The 23908-nt window shown below is 42.3% G+C and overlaps 1 protein-coding gene across 1 annotated transcript in view; it reads right to left on the bottom strand.

Annotated features, from left to right (window-relative positions):
* LOC134351977 (cytochrome P450 3A24-like) overlaps positions 1 to 23298 on the bottom strand; it is a 55433-nt gene extending 32135 nt beyond the window's left edge. Inside the window, exons 1-5 of the mRNA XM_063058959.1 lie at positions 23055 to 23298; positions 20758 to 20851; positions 18602 to 18654; positions 8095 to 8194; positions 1729 to 1842 (exon numbers count right to left, since the gene is read on the bottom strand). Of these exons, the coding sequence (XP_062915029.1) occupies positions 1729 to 1842; positions 8095 to 8194; positions 18602 to 18654; positions 20758 to 20851; positions 23055 to 23152 (459 nt within the window). The 5' untranslated portion in view covers positions 23153 to 23298. The remainder of the gene's footprint in view (positions 1 to 1728; positions 1843 to 8094; positions 8195 to 18601; positions 18655 to 20757; positions 20852 to 23054) is intronic.
* Positions 23299 to 23908: the final 610 nt, after the last annotated feature.

The raw sequence follows: 23908 nt of genomic DNA, 5'->3' as shown, positions 1-23908 counted from the left end.
CTTTGAAGAAATAACAAGCAGGATAGACAAAGAAGAATCAATGGATATTTTGTACTCGGATTTTCAGAAGGCTTTTGACAAGGGGCCACACATGAGGCTGCTTAACAGGTTAAGAGCCCATGGTATTATAGGGAAGATCCTAGCATGGATAAAGCAGTGGCTGATTGGCAGGAAGCAAGAGTGGGAATAAACGGAACCTTTTCTGGTTGGCTGCCGGTGACTAGTGGTGTTCCACAGGGGTCTGTGTTGAGGCTGTTTCTTTTTACACTATATGTCAATGACTTGGATAATCAGGTAGATGGCTATGTGGCAAAGTTTGTGGATGATATGAAGATGGATGGAGGGGCAGATAGTGTTGAGGAAATAGAGAGGCTACAGAAGGACTTAAACTAGGAGCACGGGCAAAGAAGTAGCAGATGGAATATAGTGTCGGGAAGTATATGGTCATGCACTTTGAAAGAAGAAATGAAAAGGTAGACTATTTTCTAAATGGTGAGACAATTCAAAAATCTGAAGTGCAAAGGGATTTGGGAGTCCTTGTGCAGGATTCCTTAATGGTTAATTTGCAGCTTGAGTCTGTGGTGAGGAAGGCAAATGCAATTTTAGCATTCATTTCAAGAGGACTAGAATATAAAAGCAAGGATGTTGAAGCTTTATAAAGCACTGGTGAAGTCTCACTTGAAGCACTGTGAGCAGTTTAGGGCCCCTTATCTAAGAGAGGATGTGCTGACATTGGACAGGGTTCAAAAGAGTTTCATGAAAATGATTCCAGGATTGAAAGGCTTATTATATGAAGTATTTGATGGCTCTGGGCCTGTACTCACAGGAATTCAGAAGAATGAGGGGTGACATACATTGTCCTAATATATTGGATTTTAATCCACATCTCTACTTACGTTATGATCATAGTATGCTTTACTTTGCTTGAAAAACACCAACTCTGGCCACTGTTCCTTCACTAAACACAAGGGGTTTTAGTCATAGCAATCCTTTCCTGCCTGCAAATGCATCGAGAGACCACATTCAGATACTTCTCCCATCAAGAACAGACAATAAATCCTGTTAATCTTTCCCATTGCAAAGCATCTCAAAATAGACAATGTATAATCCATTCTCTTTGGTGAAACCAATAACCTAATCACAGATTACAGAGCTGCCTTGTTTGAGATGCCTCTCACTTTCCTCACTAATACTAAAATACATTGAAAATACTTCATATATCCATTTTATGACATGTTTCTGTAGAAAAAAAATGAGGAACCTTGTCCTTGGTGCATTCTGAACAAGGAAAGATTTTTCTCTTAATTTCATGGGATGGTGTTAGGAAACATTGAGGGAGCATTTCTGGTGGTGAAGATAGGCAGGTAGAAGCAAGGCCAAGTTAAGAATACAACTGAAAGAAGACCTATAAGTCAGAAAGAAGTATTTCTCCATTCTTTCAAAGAAGACAACCTAAATGATCAGAATTCTTATCAAATACCAGAATGCCAGTATCTGACATGTTCAAGCTACAAAATTGTTCAGCACATGGTTACTGTGGAATATTGTTAAAATGCAACCTATTAACAATTTCACCATGATAAACTGCATTTAAGTTGCCATATTGCTGTTCCTCTGTGTGTTATCAGCACCTACCTTCTTACCCGCATGAACCAAATGATACATGAGGTGTGTATCTAATGTTATGCAAGCACGAAGCTTTGTGACTGAAGGATTCAGGTTCTTTACCTCTTTCAGTCTCCCACTGCTGAATGCTGGTGAAAGCACATTTCGTATTTTCTTCCATTTCTCATCTGTGACAACACTAACTGCCTCTTCAAATGGTCCACTCAGCCCAAGGTCCTACAGGGAAAGATAGGAAGCTGTATTATTTTAATTTTCGAAACAAAGCACATGGGATTCAATGTCTTGTTGTTTCATTGAACTTCTCTTTCCTAACACTCCACAGATTGGACTGTAAAAGGGATGGCAGAACAGGGTAAATATTTGGGCTATGTCCTCCTTTTCTTGGAGGAGCTGGGGCAGGAAGAAAGAACTAATAAAATTCCACCTTTTTGTGGTCCATTGAATTGGCTCTTCCACAGGTATCGCAAGGTATTAGATGGTTAAAGAAATGTTGACCTTTCTTGCAAGGGGTACATAGTAGGGATGTTTTGATACCATTTTATAGAGGACTGGTGTATTGTTTGCAGTTTTGGTCCCCACATTTAAGTGAAGCATGTGCTTGCATTGAAGGCAATGCAGAAGGTTCACTAGGTCAAGTCCTTGGACATATGAAGAAATGTTGAGCATATCAAGCCTGTACTTTTTTGAACATTAGATGAATAAGAGGGGACATTATTAAAACAAAAAAAATCAGAAAGGATTTGATAGTGAGGATGCTGAAAGAATGTTTCAAGAATTGGGAACGTAATTTCAGTATAGGGTATTGGGGATACAAGATGGTGATGAGGAAAAGTTTCCTCTTTCAGTGGTTTGTGTCACTTTACAATTTTCCACAACAGCATCAATGATTTTATTCAAGGTGGAGATCAAAAAAACACAAGTCACAAGAAAGTTGCGGAGCATGAGGATAAAACAGGTAAGTGGCCAAATTGACTCAGCCAATAAAATAGTTGAGCAGAGGAGATTCAAGGGGCCTAATATCCCACTTCTGCTCTTCTAGGATGGAGGTGCCAGTAGGAGCAGGAGTTCCAAGGCAACACTGATTGCCCATCACCCATTCCCTTGCTCCCTCACCATCACAAAGCTGTTCAAGAGACAAGCAGCAGGTGTTCAGCAAGCCAGCCATTTGGAGCTTTTCAGATGAAGCCAACAGCCCAGCTTGGAAAATATCTCTGAAGGTGCTGTCTTTTTCACTTATGAAAATAGGAGACAACTGTTACTACTTTTCCAAAAAGACTGTAGATCTTAGGTCTAAATAAGACTTAACCAGCAACTTACTAAAAGCTATGAAGGGATTACAATGTCAAGCAGGTAAATAGATTTGAGTTGAAGCATGATCAATTTTTGCCACCTGCATGTGGTGCAAGTCCCTGGCCTGCTCCTTGCCATACATGCATGGAAGGTATCATCCAAGAGATGAGCAGCATGAATTGTGGGCTACCTGGCAACATTCAGGTTTGCATCAAAGCTCTGCAATAGTTTGCTCCTGCCAGAGATGTCACAAGACCTAGTAGGAACCCCCAGTGTGGACTAGAAAAAAAAATAGTAAAACAAATATTTCCTCAATCTGCATTGATTTGGAAGGAAAAATGAAAAACTAAATTAAAACAAATTTAACTACAAAATAATAAAGGTGGGATTACTCCTAATACATGAAACACAAATGTTAAGATGCAAGCATGGCAGTCAACTAGGACATCAACTGTTCCCAAAACCATATGACATAGGAGCAGAATTAGGCCATTCAGCCCATCGAGTCTTCTCTACCATTTGATCATGGCTGATTTATTTTCTCCCTCAACCCCATTTTCCTACCTTCCCCCATAATTTTTGACTTCCTTAGTAATCAAGAATTTATCAACCTCCACTTTGTATATACCTAATGTTGGACTCCATGGCTATCTGTAGCAATGAATTCCACAGATTCACAACATTCTGGCTAAGGAAATTCCCTCTCATCTCTTTCTGAAGGGACATCCTTGTATACTGAGGCTGTGCCCGCTGATCCTAGACCCTCCCACAATATGCAATGTTTGGAAGGTTTCAATGAGATACCCCTCATTATTCTAAACACCACTGAGTACAGACCCAGAGCAATCAAACACACTTCATCCATGAACACTTTCATTCCTGGAATTGTTTTCATAAACCTCCTCTGGACCCTCTCCCACGTCAGCACAATGCTGCTCACAATACTCTAAACGTGTCTCACTTTAGAAAGTCTCAGCATTACAACCTCGCTTTTATATTCTAGTCCTCTTGAAAGGAATGCTAACTGTGCAATTGTCTTCCTTACAACCAGTTCAACCTGCAAGTTAAACTTTAGGGAATCCTCCACTTGGTTTGCCAAATCCCTCTGCACCTCTAATTTGTGCATTCACTCCTTGTTTAGAAATTAGATAACACTTTTATTCCTTCTACCAAAGTGCATGGCCATACATTTCCCGACACAGTATTCCATTTGCTACTTCTTTGCCCATGCTCCTTAATTATCAGCACTTGCTTCCTCAACCCTACCAGCCCCTCCACCTTTATGCAGACTTGGCCACAGAGCCATCAATTCAGTTACCAGGATTATTAACATACAACGTGTAAAGTAGTGAATCCAACACCGAACCCTGTAGATCACTACTAGTCACCAGCAGCAAACTAAAAATAGGCCCCTTTATTCCCACTCTGCCTTCTGTCAATCAGCCAACCTTCTGTCCATGCTGGTATCTTCTCTGTAATACCTCAGGTTCTTTTCTTCTTCAGTGACCTCATGTGCAGTACCCTGTCAAAGGCCTTTTGAAAACTCAAGTAAACAATATCCTCTGACTCTCCTTTGTCTATACTGCCTGCTTTTCCCTTCAAAGAATTTCAAACGGTTTAAGGCAAGTTTACCTCTTATGAAAACCATGCTGACTTCAGCCTATTTTATCACGTGCCTCTGAGTACCTCCAAGTAGTCTTCATTAGTTGGAGACAAAATACCTAGTAACTACAATAAACCCCTAGTGTGAAATGCTGTTCATTAGCATAGGAATTCTATGGAACAATTTGACACCAAATAATCCATTCTCCACAGTTCTGATTTCCGCTTTATATTAAAGTTCTTTGTTGCCAGCAGGATACCATATAGAAATTGTGGAATATTTCAGTGTTATTAACCACATTGTGGTCCATCTCATATCACTTACAACAATGGAACAAATGGACATGGCGGAAGAAGGTAGAGAAAGCAAAGGAACGGAATGGAGTGGGCACCAGTGGCACAGAGGAGGTAAAAAATAGCTTGTCCTACTCACAGCTGCTCAGCTCATGTTAGCACTTGTTCTCATCTGGGTTATCTTTGTGTGTAGAGAATAGGTGCAGCATTATATGTACACAAACTGAAGAATTCCAATTCAATTATTGCCGTTCTATGCACTAATGCGGTTGATACTCAATTCTATCCTCTATGTCAAAGTCAAGTTTATTGCTATATGCACAAGGACATGTACACACAGGTGTACTGAAAATTTACTTGCAGTAGAATATCAGGCAAGAAAATCATAAATTAATCATTTTAAAAGAAAGAACACAATTAGAACAAACAAAAACAACAGGAATTCTGCAGATGCTGGAAATTCAAGCAACACACATCAAAGTTGCTGGTGAACGTAGCAGGCCAGGCAGCATCTGTAGGAAGAGGTGCAGTCGACGTTTCAGGCCGAGACCCTTCTGCAGATACTGGAAATTCAAGCAACACACATCAAAGTTGCTGGTGAACGCAGCAGGCCAGGCAGCATCTGTAGGAAGAGGTGCAGTCGACGTTTCAGGCCGAGATCCTTCTCTGTAGGAAGAGGTGCAGTCGACGTTGTCAAACAAAAGTCAGTTTGAATGCAAAGTGATCAAATTGGTTATAGTATTGCTCCACTCTAGTGATTTGAATTGTGCCAATTGGTTTAAGAACCAAGTGATTAAAGGGAAGTCACTGTTCTTGGACCTGGTGGTGTGGGACTTCAGGCTTTTGTACCTGATGCCTAATGGTAGCAGTGTGGATCTGGGGTAGTGCCTCCTGAATATACCACCTATTGTAAAAAGCAATGTGCCCATGATGCTAGGTTTGTAGCCGTCCCACACATAGAATCAACAAATGGCCCTTTAAAGGTATATCCCAAGATTCTGTTGGAATGGGCTAAGTTCCTTTATAACTTCGTTTAATAATAATTTCTAGCAATTTCCCTTCTACTGATGTCAGGCTACCCATTGGAGTAATTTAGTGTTGGACCTGATTGTTTAATCTAAGATGAGACTGTTTAATCATTATTTTCTTTGCAGTTTGACAATTATTTATATGTTTGTATTTTATATAATTACTTACAGTATATACAAGTAACTCCTTACTATGATTCCTAGTGACTGTTGTAAGCACATAACTGTTTAATACGCCCCTAGTGGTTCTACAAATTCTAATTCTAATTCTAATTATAATTCTGGAAGCTTCTTTGTTCTGCATCAAGTGAACAAGTGTTTTCCCATTGATTAATTTGGTACTGCAGTATAGAATATTTCCTAATTGATTAATTATTATCTATAGATTTGAATAGATTTTTTTCTTATCTCTGTGGGCATGAAATAGCTAAACACAAAGCAGCATCATCTTAATCTTTGTTTTCCCTGTCAACTGCTTGCTCAGTTTTCTTTAGTTCTACCAATTCTTAATAAAATGATTTTGAAACAGAAAGTTTTGTTGCTCATTCCTGACTTCTAAAAGAACCATGAATATAAACACCAGAATTTGTCATTAGCCCATATGCAGGCTTAAAAAGAGGATTTTCATAGCAGTCATAGAGTCCATTCTCACGTACGGATGTGAGACGTGGACACTCACCAAGACGATGTGAAAGTCTCTAGATGGTTGCTATACACGAATGCTCCGGATGGCTCTTGATGTGAGTTGGCAACAGCACATGATGAACGTGGAGCTCTATAACAACCTACTGATGCTCACCACTAAAATCGAGGCGAGAAGACTGCAACTAGCGGGGCACTGTCTACGCCACCCCGAGCTACCTGCCAGCCTCGTCATCATATGGGAGCCCAAGCACGGGAGGGTGAACCCTGGGTCCCCTCGCAAGACTATGGTCAACACGCTCCTAGAAGACAGCGGCGCGGCTAATGTAGATGAACTGAACACACTGATGAGGGAGAGGGAGAAGTGGAGAGTCCGTCATCGTGCCTGACCCCCTAGGCCTGAGTCGACGTAGTAGTAGTAGTAGCAGGTTTCCCCCGCTATCCGAAAGTAGAGCGCTCCTATGAAACCTTTCATAAGCCAAAACGGCGTAAAGCGAAGAAGCAATTACCACTAATTTATATGGGAAAAATTTTTGAGTGTTCCCAGACCCAAAAAAATAACCTACCAAATGATACCAAATAGCACATAAAACCTAAAATAACACTTACATATAGTAAAAGCAGGAATGATACAATAAATACACAGCCTATATAAAGTAGAAATAATGTATGTATGTACAGTGTAGTTTCACTTGCCAGAATCAGGAAGACTTAGCCAAAAACCAAACTGTAGAAAAAAAATCGGCACGTACACACATGCACACATACGCGCATACGCATGTACACACATACGCACACACCTGCCTGCGCAAGGCTTCACGGTCACGGTCGTCTTTCTCGGGGCAAAGACGAGTTTAAAGCGGGCGGCTTTTTTCCTAAAAGCGAAAATCCTCTTCGGATTTCTTTCAGGTAGCGAAAACAGGTACTAATGTAGGTCTTTCATAAAAGCGAAGTGGTGTAAAGTGAACTTTCGTAAAGCGGGGGACCCCTGTATACCGAATCTGAACTATAATACTAGATCAGCATAATGCATAATATATTTTGCTCTCAACCCTCCAATATCCTACTTAAACTAAAAATAAAACTTGTGTCCTAGTATCCATCAAGTTTGTTCCTTTTCCATTACGTGAAAAAAATTACACATGCAAATGCTCTGATTATTTTAAAGAATTCCCAAATCATAATAGGATATGGCTTCTTTAATATCTGACTATTGATCCATCCATTCCCTGCTCAACACAACAAATAGATGGAAATAGAATTTAAGGCAATAATATATTGAACTTTCTACTCTGCTTCAAGTATATTGTTCATTCGAAACATGGAAAAGCAGACATTGGGATTTTCTAAGAAACAAAAAGACAGACGTAACAGTATGCCCATTAACTCACATGACTGTCATCACATCAATGCAAAAATTAGTTTTCCCTACCACTGAAAACTATCACCCTAGATTCAACTTTTCCACCAGCCTCACACTGAAAAGCAATCACAATGTACTCAGTAATCTAAACAGTGAAAAAAAGGAATAGAACACAAGAACACGGTGACAAGAGGAAAAATAACATAAATGTAAATATAGCTAAAGCAAACAGAGCATTTGTATACCTACCCTCCTGTTAGTGAATAGAGTGTAGAATTCCTTAATAAGAACAGTCTTAATCAGGTCAGGGTCCATGATGCAGAGAACTGGCTGCCGCCCATCATAAATCCTGAAGGGAAGTAATGTTTTCAGAAGGTGAATCAGATACTTGTTACAAATCTACAAGTTTTTTTTAACAAACTATACTTTATTCACAATAAAATTATTTACAATAAACCATGAATACTTTACAGACCTTACCATTACATTCCATACAGTTTAAAAATTTCAGCCACTCACGTGGCACTCTGCTGGTTTGAATTGTATAATACAACCATTGTTGAGGGGTATACTCCCTGCCACTCAACCCCTCCCACTCCCGCAGAAGAAGAACCCTAAACTGTGGTTCTTCCCCATCGGGCCCTTGCAGTGGCTGCACAGAGTTTCAGTGTGTCCCTTAATACGTAATCCTGCAACTGAGAATGTGCCAGTCGGCAGCATTCTGCCACGGACATCTCGAGGTGCTGGTAGACCAACAAGTCTCAGGTAGACCAAAGAACATCTTTCACCAAGTTGATGATCTGCCAGCAACACCTGGTGTTTGTGTCCGTGTGTGTCCCCAGGAACAGCCCGTAGATCAGAGAGTCCTCTGTTACGCAGCCGTTGGGAATGAAGTGTGACAGAGCCCTTTCATGTTCCCCCAGACCTTCTGCACAAATCCACAGTGTGAAAAGGGGTGAGTTACCGATTCAGCCCCACTGCAGTCCTCCTGTGGGCAGCGGGTTGTGGAGGTGATGTTACAGGCATACTGGAGGGATCTGACTGGGAGGGCCTCTCTCACTGCCAGAGGTCTGTCATTGAAGCATTTTGCCAGATGACCTGGACAGTCTGCTCAGGGAACTACCTCAATGTGTCCACCACATCCTTCTCCTGCAATGTCTGCAGGACATTCCATGTTGACCATTGCCTGATGCCCCTGTGGTCAAAAGCATTGTTCTGAAAGAACTTTTCCACGAAGGACAGGTGGTGCGGCAAAGACCAGCTGACTGGGACTTTGAACGGGAACAGGGCCAGAACCATCCTTCGTAACAAGGGCGACAGGTAGAACCTCGGCACGTAGTGGTACTTGGTGCCCACATATCTGGGTTCCACACACACCCGGATGCAGCCACACACGAAGCTGGCCATCAGGATGAGGGTGACATTGGGAACATTTTGGCAGCAATGGTCCAGGGACTTGTGCATGGTGGCCCATCTGACCCACTCCATCTTAGATTTCCAGATGAGCCTAAAGACAGCTTGGGTGATTTCCGAGCTGCAGGAGCTGGGTACGGGCCACACTTGAGCCAAGTACAGCAGCCCGGAGAGCACCTCACACCTGATGACCAGGTTCTTCCCCGTTATCGACAGGGCACGCCCTCCCCACAGTCCCAGTTTCTGCTTTACTTTGCCATCCGCTCCGGCCAATTCCTATTGCACGCTTTGTTTACCACCACCCCACCCCCGAATCAGATCCCCGACACCTTCACGTTATCAGACCTGATGGTGAAGGGGACGCTGAATCAGTCAGGCCAGTTGCCGAGGAGCATGGCTTCTCTCTTCATGCGGTTGACCCTGGCCCCTGACCCCAGTTCAAACTGGTCGCAGATGCTAATCAGCCTGCGAACTAACCTAGATCAAAACAGAAGATGGTGACGTTGTCCATGTACAGGAAGGTTTTCACTTGGGATTGTCCGCTGCCTGGCAGTGTCACCCCTCTTAAATCCTCATCCTTCCTTATGGCTTTGGCAAAGGGTTCTATGCAGCATACAAAACAAGACAGGAGAGAGAGGGCAGCCCTGCCTGACTCCAGATTTGATGGGGAAGCTATCTGTTTCCTACCCATTGACCTGGACTGCACTACAGATGTCTGTGTACAGCATTTTGTTCCAATTCCTGATTCCCTCCCCCAAATCCCATTTTGGAGAGTAGGTCTGTCATGTACGCATGCTATAACCTGTCAAAGGCTTTCTCCTAGTCCAAGCTGACCAGGCAGGCGTTCACCCCACTGTCCTGCATGAAGGCGATGGTGTCCCTCAGCAGCGTGAGGCTGTCTGAGATCTTCCTGCCCAGTACAGCACAACTTTGGTCCGGGTGGGTCACCTGTCCCAGAGCAGACTTGACCCTGTTGGCAATAGCCTTGGACAGGATCTTATAGTCCACGTTCAGGAGTGATATTGGCCTCCAATTTTTAATGTCATCCCTTTCCCCCTACTGCTTGTAAATGAGGGTAATGATGTCCTTCCTCATAGACCCAAGATGCTGCCAGCTAGAAGCATAGCATTGTACACTTCCTTCAGGTCTGGGCCCATCCAGTTCCACAGAGCCGAATACAACTCAACCGGTAAGCCGTCACTTCCGGGAGTCGTACTCGACTCAAAGGAATGGATGGAGCCTGTCAGCTCGTCCAGGGTCAGCGACTGGTCCAGACTCTCCTGCTTGCTGTCGTCTGAGACCTGCGTGATAGACGACAGGAAGTTGTGGGAGGCTGTGGTGTCTTGTGACCTTTCTGTCATACAGACTGGCATAAAAGGACCTATAGATCCTCAATATGTCTGTCTGCGAGGACATGACTGATCCGTCCTCTTCCTCGAGGTTGTGGATCACAGAGATCCCCCTGTGCACCTTTTGGAAGAAGAAGCCTGAGCACGTCTCGTCCTGTTCCACAGTTTGGATCCTTAATCAAAAGATGATCTTGGAGGATTTAGTAGCAAAGTGCTGGGCTTGCTGACCCTTCATCTCTCTTAATTCCTCCCTGACATCCACCCCCTTCGACTACAGAAGGAGGAGTTGCTGCAACTCTGTCTGCAGTTTACACAGTTCTCTCTGCCCCTGCCTTACAAATCTACAAGTAGACTTTTTCCTTTTATCTTAAGGAAATTAAATTTTCAGTTCTCCTGCTAGCAGCCACCAAGAGGCAAGTGGTCCAACTACACATCAAGCTTGTGACACAAAGTTATAGTTAGGGAGAGTAAAGAAGAAAATGACAGTGTGGGAGGGGAAAAGAAAGGTTAAGTGAAGTTGGTTAGGAGAGGGCTGACATTGGCAAGGCCTGGTGGGTTAATGGCCAAAGTGGATTAAAAAGTTGATATAGAAAGTCCTGACGAAGGGTCTCGGCCTGAAACGTCGACTGCGCCTCTTCCTACAGATGCTGCTTGGCTTGCTGCGTTCACCAGCAACTTTGATGTGTGTTGGTTGATAGAAAGTGACATTTCATCATTGTACATTTACATATAATTATGTAAAATGACCTATCTTGAATATGTAGGGCAGTGATGGAAGATGGAGTTAATCAATGAAACAACAGCAAGACACGTTCAAAAAAATCAATGAGCAATCTCTTGAAGCCTTTACTGAATGAGGAAGGTGTCTGATTAGATAAGGAACAATTTTACTGCAGGAGGTATAAATTCAAAATACTCTGCAAATACTGGGGTCAAAGCAACACACACAACACGCTGGAGGAACTCAGCAGGTCGGGCAGCATCCGTGGAAATGATCGGTCAAAGAACAGAAACATTGACTGTTCATTTCCACAGATGCTGCCCGACCTGCTGAGTTCCTCCAGCGTGTTGTGCGAGGAGGTATAAATTCGCTCCTGATCAAGGATGCCTAAGGTGGTAACCTGGAGTAAGTAATCATCTCCAACTTCCCAAGTGTAATTATATTCAGATCTTATTAACACTGTAAAATGACGGCCAGATGCTTTGTAGTAGCCAGGTACTAATAGAGATCAAGGAGGATTAGTCCCAATATAAGGAGATGAGTTATACAGCTCTCGTTACATGTACATGCAGTTCAATTCTTTGAGTGATTGTGCAGAAAGTTTGAAGTTAATAACTCATCTTCGTCTACCTTAGACCACGAACTTATCAATTACCCCTGCTGTGGGCACTTTCTGGAGGTCCAAGATCCACGATCACTGGACGAAGTGTGTAAATGTAGGAGGGGACTATGTTGAAAAATAAATGTGCTAGGTTTTCTAAAATTGACTCCTTCGACCTTAGGCCACAAACTTATCAGTCACCCCTTTTATATATATACTCTGCAAAATGTACAAAAACAGATCTCCAAAAACACCTTTACAAACATGGAGGTTGTCAAAATGCCCATTTCACATAGACATGTCCACACTGTGCAGAGTCAGGACTTCACATTCTTCAGATCATAAAGTAACTACACGACTGGAGACTGGAGTCATGAGCAGCGAGCTAAACAGATCTTCCAGGTCGGAGGAGGTGCGGCAGGTGAAGCTAATTACTCAAAATTATCAGCTAATATAAGCAAGGCTCGCTCTAGGGGAGCGGCCTGTCGGGGAGCGACCTTGTCGAGGGAAGTGCCTTTGCGAGAAAAGTGCGAGTCTTCGGCGAGGAGGCTGAGAGAGGAGACTACGCCACAGTTGGAGAGGGTGAGAAGTGGTGAGGAAATGACCGCTAGGCTGATTCAGTGTGCTGCATGCATGATGTGGGAGGTCAGGGACACTGATATTGCCTCTGGCTCCTACACCTGTGGAAAATGTGTCCAGATTCAGCTTCTGAAGGACCATGTTGCAGCACTGGAAAGGAAACTGGATGACCTTAGGTTCATCCGGGAGAACGAGAATTTTCTGGACAGGACCTACACTGAGGTCGTTACACCGAGGATACTGCAAGAGAGAAGGGGGACGACGATGAGCAAGGAAAGGACGCTTGAAGTACAGGAGACCCTGGGAGATGTGCCTCTCGTAAACAGGTTCTCCCTCTTGGAAGCTGTCGGGACAGAAGATGATGCCAGCCTGAGAGGCGGTCAGGTCTGCGAGTCAACAATTGGCGCTGAAGCAAACCCGAGGAGACAGACTTCAGGCAGAGCCGTGGTAGTAGGGGACTCCATAGTGAGACGTACAGAAAGGGGTTTCTGTGGCAACAGGCGAGATTTAAGGATGGTGTGTTGCCTCCCTGGTGCCAGGATCCAGGATGTCATGGACCGGGTGCAGGGAATCCTCAAGAGTGAAGGTGAACATCCGGAAGTGGTGGTGCATGTCGGCACAAATGACATGGGGAAGAAGAGGAAAGACATTCTACAGCGTGACTTCAGAGAACTCGGAAGAAGGCTGAAAAGCAGGACTTCCAGGGTGGTTATCTCCGGTTTGCTTCCAGTTCCCCGTGCTGGAGTGGTCAAGAACAGGGAGATAATGGATCTGAATGTGTGGCTGAGGAACTGGTGCAGGAAGCAAGGATTTACATTCTTGGACCACTGGAGTATGTTTCGGGGTAAGGATGAATTGTACAAAAGGGACGGGTTGCACCTTTATAAGCGGGGCACCAGCATTCTGGGAGGCAGGCTTGCCTCTGTAACATGGGTGTGTTTAAACTAAGTAGTGGGGGAGAGGGGATGAACTGGAAACACAAGGATGGAGATAAAGGGAAAGTGAGAATAAGAAAAGTTAAGAAAGACAGCAGAATCAACAGAGCAGAAAGCTCAAGAAGGGATCGTACAGTATGGCCAAGTGAAATAGGAATTGATATGGGAGGTGAGGGGAGTAATGAATTAAAAGTATTGTATATGAATGCATGGAGTATAAGAAATAAAGTGGATGGGCTTGAGGCACAGTTGGAAATTGGCCAGTATGATGCTGTGGGAATAACAGAGACATGGCTTCAAGTGGACAGGGCCTGGGAAATGAATATTCAAGGGTATACGTCCTATTGAAAGGACAGACTGATCGGCAGAGGGGGTGGGGTGGCTCTGTTGGTGAGGAATGATATTCAGTCCCTTGCGAGGGGGAACATAGAATCAAGAGACGTAGAGTCAGTATGGATAGAACTGAGAAATTCTAAGGGTAGAAAGACCCTAATGGGAGTTATCTACAGGCCCCCAAACAGTAGTCTGGATGTAGGGTGTAAGTTGAATCAAGAGTTAAAATTGGCATGTTGCAAAGGTAATGTTACAGTTGTTATGGGGGATTTCAACATGCAGGTAGACTGGAGGGATCAGGTTGGTACTGGACCCTAAGAAAGGGAGTTTGTGGAGTCCCTCCGAGATGGATTCTTAGAACAGCTTGTACTGGAGCCTACCAGAGAGAACGCAATTCTAGATGTAGTGTTGTGCAATGAACTGGATTCAATCAGGGACCTCGAGGTAAAGGAGCCATTAGGAGATAGTGACCATAATATGATGTTTTAATATACAATTTGAGAGGGAGAAGGGAAACTAGGAAGTGTCAGTATTACAGTTGAACAAAGGGAACTATGGTGCTATGAGGGAGGAGCTGGCCAAAGTTCAATGAAACAATACCCTAGCAGGGATGACAGTGGAACAGCAATGGCAAGTGTTTCTGGGAATAATGCGGAAGGTGCAGGATCAGTTCATTCCAAAGAAGAAGAAAGATCCTAAGGGGAGTAAGGGGAGGCCGTGGCTGACAAGGGAAGTAATGGACAGTATAAAAATAAAAGAGAAGAAGTATAACATAGCAAAGACGAGTGGGAAGCCGGTGGATTGGGAAACTTTTGAAGAGCAACAGAAGGTAACTAAAAAGGCAATACGCGGAGAAAAAAATGAGGTACGAAGATAAACTAGCCAAGAATATAAAGGAGGATAGTAAAAGCATCTTTAGGTATGTGAAAAGGAGAAAAATAGTTAAGACCAAAATTGGGCCCTTGAAGACAGAAGCGGGTGAATTTATTATGGGGAACAAGGAAATGGCAGACGAGTTGAACAGGTACTTTGGATCTGTCTTCACTAGGGAAGACACAAACAATCTCCCAGATGTAATAGTGGCCAAAGGACCTAGGGTAATGGATGAACTGAAGGAAATTTATATTAGGCAGGAAATGGTGTTGGGTCTGAAGGCTGATAAGTCCCCGGGACCTGATGGTCTGCATCCCAGGGTACTTAAGGAGGTGGCTTTAGAAATCGTGGATGCATTAATAATCATTTTCCAGTGTTCTATAGATTCAGGATCAGTTCCTGTGGATTGGAGGGTAGCTAATGTTGTCCCTGTCTTCAAGAAGGGAGGAAGAGAGAAAACAGAGAATTATAGACCGGTTAGCCTGACGTCGGTGGTGGGAAAGATGCTGCAGTCAATTATAAAAGATGAAATTGCGACACATCTGGATAGCAGTAACAGGATCGGTCTGAGTCAGCATGGATTTACGAAGGGGACATCGTGCTTTACTAATCTTCTGGAATTTTTTGAGGATGTAACTATGAAAATGGACAAGGGAGAGCCAGTGGATGTAGTGTACCTGGACTTTCAGAAAGCCTTTGCTAAAGTCCCACATAGGAGATTAGTGGGCAAATTTAGGGCACATGGTATTGGGGGCAGAGTACTGACATGGATTGAAAATTGGCTAGCTGACAGAAAACAAAGAGTAGCAACTAACGGGTCCCTTTCAGAATGGCAGGCGGTGACCAGTGGGGTACCGCAGGGTTCAGTGCTAGGACTGCAGCTGGTTACAATATATATTAATGATTTAGATGAGGGAATTAAAAGTAACATTAGCAAATTTGCCAATGACACAAAGCTGGGTGGCAGTGTGAAATGTGAGGAGGATGTTATGAGAATGCAGGGTGACTTGGACAGGCTGGGTGAGTGGGCAGATTCATGGCAGATGCAGTTTAATGTGGATAAATGTGAGGTTATCCACTTTGGTTGTAAGAACAGGAAGGCAGATTATTATCTAAATGGAGTCAAGTTAGGAAAAGGGGAAGCACAACAAGATCTAGGTGTTCTTGTACATCAGTCACTGAAACCAAGCATGCAAGTACAGCAGGCAGTGAAGAAAGCTAATGGCATGCTGGCCTTCATAACAAGGGGAATTGAGTATAAGAGCAAAGAGGTCCTTCTGCAGCTGTTCAGGGCCCTGGTGAGACCACACCTGGAGTACTGTGTGCAGTTTTGGTCTCCAAATTTGAGGAAGGACATTCTTGCTATTGAGGGAGTGCAGCGTAGGTTCACAAGGTTAATTCTCGGGATGGCGGGACTGTCATACGTCGAAAGATTGGAGCGACTGGGCTTGTATACTCCGGAATTTAAGAAGGCTGAGAGGGGATCTTATTGAAACATATAAGATTATTAAAGGATTGGACACGCTGGAGGCAGGAAGCTTATTCCCGTTGATGGGTGAGTCCAGAACCAGAGGCCACAGTTTAAGAATAAGGGGTAGGCCATTTAGAACGGAGTTGAGGAAAAACTTTTTCACCCAGAGAGTGGTGGATATATGGAATGCTCTGCCCCAGAAGGCTGTGGAGGCCAAGTCTCTGGATGCGTTCAAGAAAGAGATGGATAGAGCTCTTAAAGACATCGGAATCCAAGGTTATGGGGATAAGGCAGGAACTGGATACGGATTGTGGATGATCAGCCATGATCACAGTGAATGGTGGTGCTGGCTCGAAGGGCCGAATGGCCTACTCCTGCACCTATTGTCTATTGTCTTAAAGCAAAGTGAAGAAAGTTCAACAGACTGAACTGGTAATTATGTATACAGTTAAGATTTTCAAAAGCAATGGGAAAGCAGCATGGTATGTTTATACATAAATAAGTAATGAATAATAATTGATGTACAAGGACTCTTCAATTTACAAATGTCTGATATAAGAATTTTCTCTATCAAAGAAGAAAAATGAGAAACAGAGGGCTATGTATAAGGGAAGGGTTTTGGAATGATCTGAGACTTGTTGGCACAACATCATGGGCCTGTATGGTGCTGTATTCATCTATGCTCTACATTCTATAATTCTTTAGGGTACACATCCTTAATTTATGAAGCTATTTTTCATTACAATGAGTAGCTTAAATCTCAGTGCATAGGATTATATTACGCTGATATCATCATTCTGATTTACGCCTAGCTTCTACTTAAAATTTTCACTTAATAAAAAATTTTCTAGGAATTTAACCCTTTATAAATACATGTAGAGCATCATACATTCACACTACGCTGGATAATTTTGAAAACGCCGGTTTGGAGTAAAAAAGACAGGCGTCCACACTAAGCGTTTTTCAAAATATCTCCATTCACATTAAACGGATATTTGGGCGAATCTTCTCCTACTGGGCATGCACAGGACACACACACAGAAAACAAGGGAAGAGGAAACGATATACTTGGTGCGCGTTTGTCCAGTTACAGAGTAGAAACACTTAAAAGGAATTGCTCCTGGATCTCGTGCAGGAGGACTTAAAACTAAAAAAAACAAATACTGGAGCGTATGGAGGCAACCGACAGGGAATTCACGGACAGTATGACCCGGCTGACGACGAACATTGAAAAACTGACTAACTCTGTTGCATTAATAAAGCACCTTGTTAAATGTCTGCATCAGTGTTATCTTGTATTTCCATACAATGTTACATTAGGCTGTTACACATCTATTACCAGAGAAATTGGTAAACCACCTTCATACAAGCAAGGACAGAAAACAGGGCAAAGTGAGTATACATATTTATTCAGTAAGCTATGGTTCAAAGTATTTGGTGAGTACATTTCTAACTTCTGGCTTCAGTCTCGTTGCCGTCTTGTTAGGTTATGTAGGGGATTGCGTTCAAGTAAACAACGAAATGCCGCGCTGCGGCCATCTGTTCCGGCACGTCATGACAGCGTTTATAAATAGTCAAAAAGCTCACTTTACAATTTAACTCTCACGCCGTTCACACCGACTGCGCGTTATAACAGCCGTACGGCAGAGCTTGCGCAGTACCAAGCAGAAGCAGAAAAGCGTTGTTGGTGAGGTGTTGTCATGACAGCATTTTTAAATCTCTCTGGTTACCCCATACACACTACAACAGATATTCGGCATTTTCAGATTTATTCACTCTGGAGACCGTTTCTGAAAATCTCCGTTTTCGGGGGCTGAAAACGCCAGCTCAGTGTGGACGGGAGGTCAAAACGAAGAGAAAAAGCTTTGTTTTCAAAATTATCCGGCGTGTGGTTAAAGTTAACATACCTCGAGTTCCCAATGTCTCCTTTGATGTGATACTCACCAGATCCACACAAAAGTCCTTACGAATGTTTTGCTGTCCATTTCAAATGCATTAGTAATTCATTAGCTCAAAGGCAAAATTGGAATGTAAGATTGCATAGCCAAATAGCAAAAGAAAAAATCACCTCCAGGCTAAATCACTTTTGCATGTACTTCTGGGTATTTGTCTGGAAAAGATCCAGTGTCTAGCAGGTCTTAATGGGGGCATTTCCTTACACGTTGGGATTATTTGCAGAAGAACCCAAGGTATAAAGGTACAGCAAACATGCCCAGGAACAGCACACTTAAAGTACAAATACAACAGACGTTGAGTAAATTTGATAAAACAAAATATTCATGTATCAATAATCTGCTTTCTTCCAACTAACAGTGTAATAATTGATTGAAAGAGTACCAACACTAGTTCCAATAATTTGTACTTTTATCCTTTACTAACAAATGGTAACTTTTCTTGTACTAAACATTGCATTATGGGAGTGGACTAAATTTTTGAAAGGAAAATGAAAAGAAAAATTACCGGCTAACTAATTACACTCACCCCCAGATTGTTCCATACTTCTGGTAGCATTCTGTATCAAACTTAAACATACCCTGATGAGGAAGAAAACAAGCCATTACGTAAGGTATTTACACTGTACAAATCTGAAATGACTTAATCTGAAAGTCGCTGTTATAATGTGGGAAAAAAAAACATTAATTGGTAATGTGAAGGACAAAGGCAAATACCAAGTACAAACTATGGCTTTTGTTAGATCCGACTGTTTAATTCTTGGATTAGACTACTTAATTCGTATTTGCTTTGTAGTTTAACAATTAATTATCAGCTTTCTTAAATGCAAGCTCTTATATGCACTTAAGTACCAGAAATGCAAAGAACAGTGTTATTTACAAAATAACTGCGAATAAAAAATAAGTGCTACAGCACACAAATATAAAAGTACTGAGACAGTACAATATGGGTGCAATACTGCTTAGCGCCGTGATGTGAGGTTCAGCAGGGTCACAGCCTAAGGGAAGAAGCTCTTCCTGAGCCTGCTGGTGTGGGACCGGAGGCTCCTGTAGCCCCTACCGGTTGGGAGGAGAGTAAGAAGTCCATGGTTAGGGTGAGATGCATCCTTGATAATGCTTTTCGCCCTGCCCAGGCAGCGTTTATGGTAGATGTTCTCAATGGTGGGCAATTGGGTGCCGATAATCTGCTGGGCAGTTTTCACCATACGCTGGAGTGCTTTGCAGTCCATTACGGGACAATTGCCATACCACACTGAGATGCAGTTGGTGAGTATGCTCTCAATGGTACAGCGGGAAAAGTCCGTGGTGAGAGTGAAAAATTGGCTGAGAAATCTTTGATGTAGTCAAATAATACTGCTCCCATGAGCAAGGATGAACTATTCCAGAAAATGGAATGAAACAAGTTAGGAGAACAAACCAGTTCTTCTGTCTTCCCCCTTTACTCTGGTCTAATTGGGTGATTTTAAGGAAGGCAGCCAGCCTGCAATGCCATCAAGAGAAAGAATTCTCTCAAACAAGCAAAAAAAAAATCACTGCAACTACCAGAAACTTTCTTAAGAATTAAATCAGATGAGTGATTGCACACAAATCAAAAAAAAAATATATATAATCACCTTTTTTTAAAAAAAACATTTTTATAGATGTTTTCACAGTTCAATATCAGTTCACACACTTTGCTCATTCATACATAACTCAAAAACCTTACGCTAACAGTCAGTGTAGGGAACATTTAAATTTGTTTCCCAGTGGATCCAAGGAAACATCAATAAATATTTAGTAACATAATCACAGACATGGGTAGCTACTTTTAGAGTCACTACAGCTCACTGCCCATTTAATGTTGCCCATCTTTAATGCATTAATGTTGTCATTCTTAAAGCTTTCTCAGCTTGGAGCATCAGAAAATGTACTCAAACTTCAGGCAAAATGAGTTACAGCTAAATTTTACTTATAGAATCACAAATGCAAAATCTTATATGAGCCATCATTAATGTGTCTTTATTATTCGATTTTAGTAAGTACTTATGATGTATACAATAGTCATAGTCATACTTTATTGATCCCGGGGGAAATTGTAGGACTGCTTCATGAAACCCTTTTAATAACATGACCCAGTCAGTGAATAATTCAAAATAAGCTGAAAAAAAATTAAAGTTTCACTAGCTTACACCAGCCAGATTTTTCCCCTAAATTTGGCCCTTTGGATACTTGACATTGACCTATGGGCTCACTTTCAAGGAGTCTACAACTCATTCTCATCATTCTCATTATTATTATTATTATTGTTATTATGGTTTCTTGTATTTGCACAGTTTGTTCTCTTTTGCGCAGTGGTTGCTCATCAACTGTGTGAAAATTTTTATTGATACCATTGCATTTCTTTGTTCTACTGTGAATGCCTGCAAGTAAATGAATCTCAGGGTAGTATGCAGTGACCGACACCTACTGTGATCATAAATTTACTCTGAACTTTGACTGGCCCTCCCAACAGCTTCTCACCTGCACTACAGCAAGCAAAGAAAAAGTAACCACCTCACATTCCAACTGAATCTGTGGCATCTTCTCTCATCCAAACAAAGCTGGAGGTTTAGAGAACTCTCCCTTAAATAAAGGAACAATAGCAAGTTGGTTGAATAGTGGATGAATTACTAACATATGTTATTGACATGTTGAAAAAAATCATACTTTTCTGTAATGTAGAAATGTCCCAATGAATGGCAGTGGCCTTGGCCCTGGAATTCCAAGTCGTCTAAAAACCCCATATGGTAAAACACTGTACCTGCAAATCAAAATTAACTGGTAAACATCTTCATAACAATAATGCTTAGTACAGCAACATCAAATATACAGTACTCATGCACTTTATTCTCAACACAAATCCCTGAAAGAAGCCCCCTTCTATCTAATACGTCTGTTCCGTTTTGTTCAGTTTTCTTTGTGCAGGAAGGGTTTGGGGTTTGATGTTCCTGTTCCATTTTTGTTTGGTTTTTTTTTGTCCGCTGCAGGGGGATTTGTGGTAGATGATTGTGCTGCCTTTCTTTTCTTTCTTGTTTTCATGGCTACCCGGAGAAGAATTTCAGAGTTGTACACTTTGATAACAAATGAACCATTGATTCTTTTGTTTTTAAAGCCTATAACCATTGCACATTAAGGTTCAAGAGTTGAGACTTAAGACCAGGAATACGCAAATAACAAAGAATAGCGAGCTTAAGTAGAGCTGATGGTCCTTTGGCTCCCTAATAGAAGCAAAAAGTAGTTATTAATCAGAAACTCCATCCAACTTTGGGAGACGTATCCAAAAGCAGGCTTTCTCTCTCTGCACAAAGGTAGTTAGAACAACTGGGGAAGTTAAATGTTCTCTCAACTGATAAATGGATTCTTTTGTAAGTAATAAAGTTAGATAGCACCCTAATCTCCCAATAGTTTGTAGGATTATTTTTAATGAAACCAGCATTCAAAGAGTCAGACGTTACCAGAGTAGATTCTGGTTATTGGCTCCACTGGTTAATCAGGGCAGCCACTTATTTGGGACAGCTCTTAAATGATAAAACTTAATCAAGAAAATAGTTGGGATTCCCTTCATTTATTTGGGATACTAATTGGGGCAAGAGACTGTTGCTGAACAACTTCTAATGAACGTCTGTCACCTGCACGTTGTGTTGCTGTTAGATACTACACCTTTGCTTAGAGTGAACAGTTTTTAAATAGTACCATGCATTTTTTTGTATTTAATAAGCAGCTGGCAAGTAATAAACAATAAGACAATTCAAAACTGTTTTGTTCACTACTGTTTCAAGCATTCAGGCTTGGAGATGACAGAAAAGGCCGGGAGTGGAAATGAAAAGATTTCAATACTTAAACAAGTTAGGAACTATGAAGAATTTGAAGATATCAACAAACATCTTGGATGTTATAATGAAAATGAAGATTTGAAAGAGAACACTTAGAAGGTTGCTCTAGCAGACAAAGCACCTCTATGTGATTATCACACTTGAAATTAGTTGAGGACCTGAGAAAAATGGGTTAGAACTTAGGAGCACGGGAGAATGGAGAGTAATAAAGTTATATAAAATTATGTGGGGTATAGATATGATAAATAAAAGCATGCTTTTTCTCTTCTGGCAGGGTAAGACTAAAACTAGAGGGCATAGAGTTAGGGCAAAAAGTGAAATATTTAAGGGGAATATGAGGGAAAACTTCTTCACTCAGAGGACGGAGTAAGTGTGGATTAAGTTGCCAGTGGAAGTGGTAAATGCACGTTTAAATGCAACATTCAAAATAAGTTTGAATAAGTGCATGGATGGGAGGGGTTTGCAGAGACATGTTCCGAGTACAGAGAGACGGGACCAGGGTTAAAATCATGTGAGAGTGCTCTGGTCGGGCTGGGGCTTATTGCTGTGCTGTAGTGCTCATTAAACTATCCTACTCTATCCGCCACCCTTAACATACTTCTCCCTACACCAAAAGAGTCACGACGGATGTAAAATACACTGCAGTTTTTCACCTAGTCTCCTCCAATAGCTCCTCCCAAACCTATAACCGGAGGTTAAAGGAGAGATTTGGGAACAACGGTGAGATCGGAGGACGAAGGTGAGATCAACTCGACTTGCCCTGTACCGTTACATTTTGCAACACCCGCCATGTTTTGACTAGGTTCTCATCCTCAACCTGCTGCCATTCCTCTGACGGGATTGTTTACAGCGTACCACTCCGATCACCCTGACCTTCTGACTACTCCTAACGTTTCCGCTTTTCGTTTTCCAGCACCTGCAGTTTCGCTGCTCGGAAGGCCACCGGGTGTAAAAATAACGACGCTGTGATAGAGAGCGAACCACAGCAATATAACGGGGTTGTCGTTTTCTCAACACCCTTCCCCTCGCATCCCCAAACACTTTCTGGATTAACTAAAGATAAACTGCTGATAAGCAAAGTTAAACTTTTCAGCGAAACTTGTGCGTATGAAGTTAGAATGGGCTACTAACCATGCCAGTAACACCAGGGCAATAAGGATAATGATCCAGGTCTGGTCAGACAGTGCCGCGCGGATAGAGTTCAGACTCTCCAAAACAAACACGGCCATTCCAAAACCTGTCAGCGTTCAACTACGGAGCTCGGTATATTAAAATGGCCGGTCGACGGAAACTTTAAACAAGAAGTCCACGGAGTCCCCTAATGTATTACATAACCCCATGCACGGGAGCGTGCCGTAATTCCGGAAGTAGAGTCTGTGTTTGCTTTCGAGGATGGTGTTTAAAGTCCTTTGTTTATACATATACTGTACTTTTAACTCATTCCACGACAGTTTGCAAACAAACAAAGTACTTAAAACTTGTAGTTACACTGCTGATAAATATAAGAAAGTCAATGTGATCCCACAATAAGAACGCCATAATGATCAGTTAAGGAAATTAAAACAGAAAATGCAGGAAACACTCAGTAGGTCAGGCAGCATCTGTGGAAAGAGAAGCAGAGTTAATGTTTCCAGGGATAAACCCTTGACAGAAGTGGGAAAGAGAGAATTCAAGATAGTTTGAAGTTGCACAGGTGCAGGAGGAGGAAAGGAGGAATGGATAGAATAACACACAAAATGCTGGAGGAAATCAGCTGGACAGGCAGCATCCATTGAAGGAAATAAACAGTCAACATTTCAGGCCGAGCCCTTCATTGGGTCTGGAGAGCAAGGGTACAGAAGTCAGAATAAGAAGGACGAATGGGAGGAGGACAATATGAGGACATGGTCAAAGATACAGAGAGAAGCAGAGCTCACAGATGGGGAGCAGTGAGAGAGGGTCTCACTAAACTCCAGTTGGAGAGGGGAGAAAAACTTCTTCAGGGT

Source organism: Mobula hypostoma, chromosome 9, assembly GCF_963921235.1.
Source record: "Mobula hypostoma chromosome 9, sMobHyp1.1, whole genome shotgun sequence".
Lineage (NCBI taxonomy): Eukaryota > Metazoa > Chordata > Chondrichthyes > Myliobatiformes > Myliobatidae > Mobula > Mobula hypostoma.
This window is presented reverse-complemented; position numbering and strand designations above follow the sequence as displayed.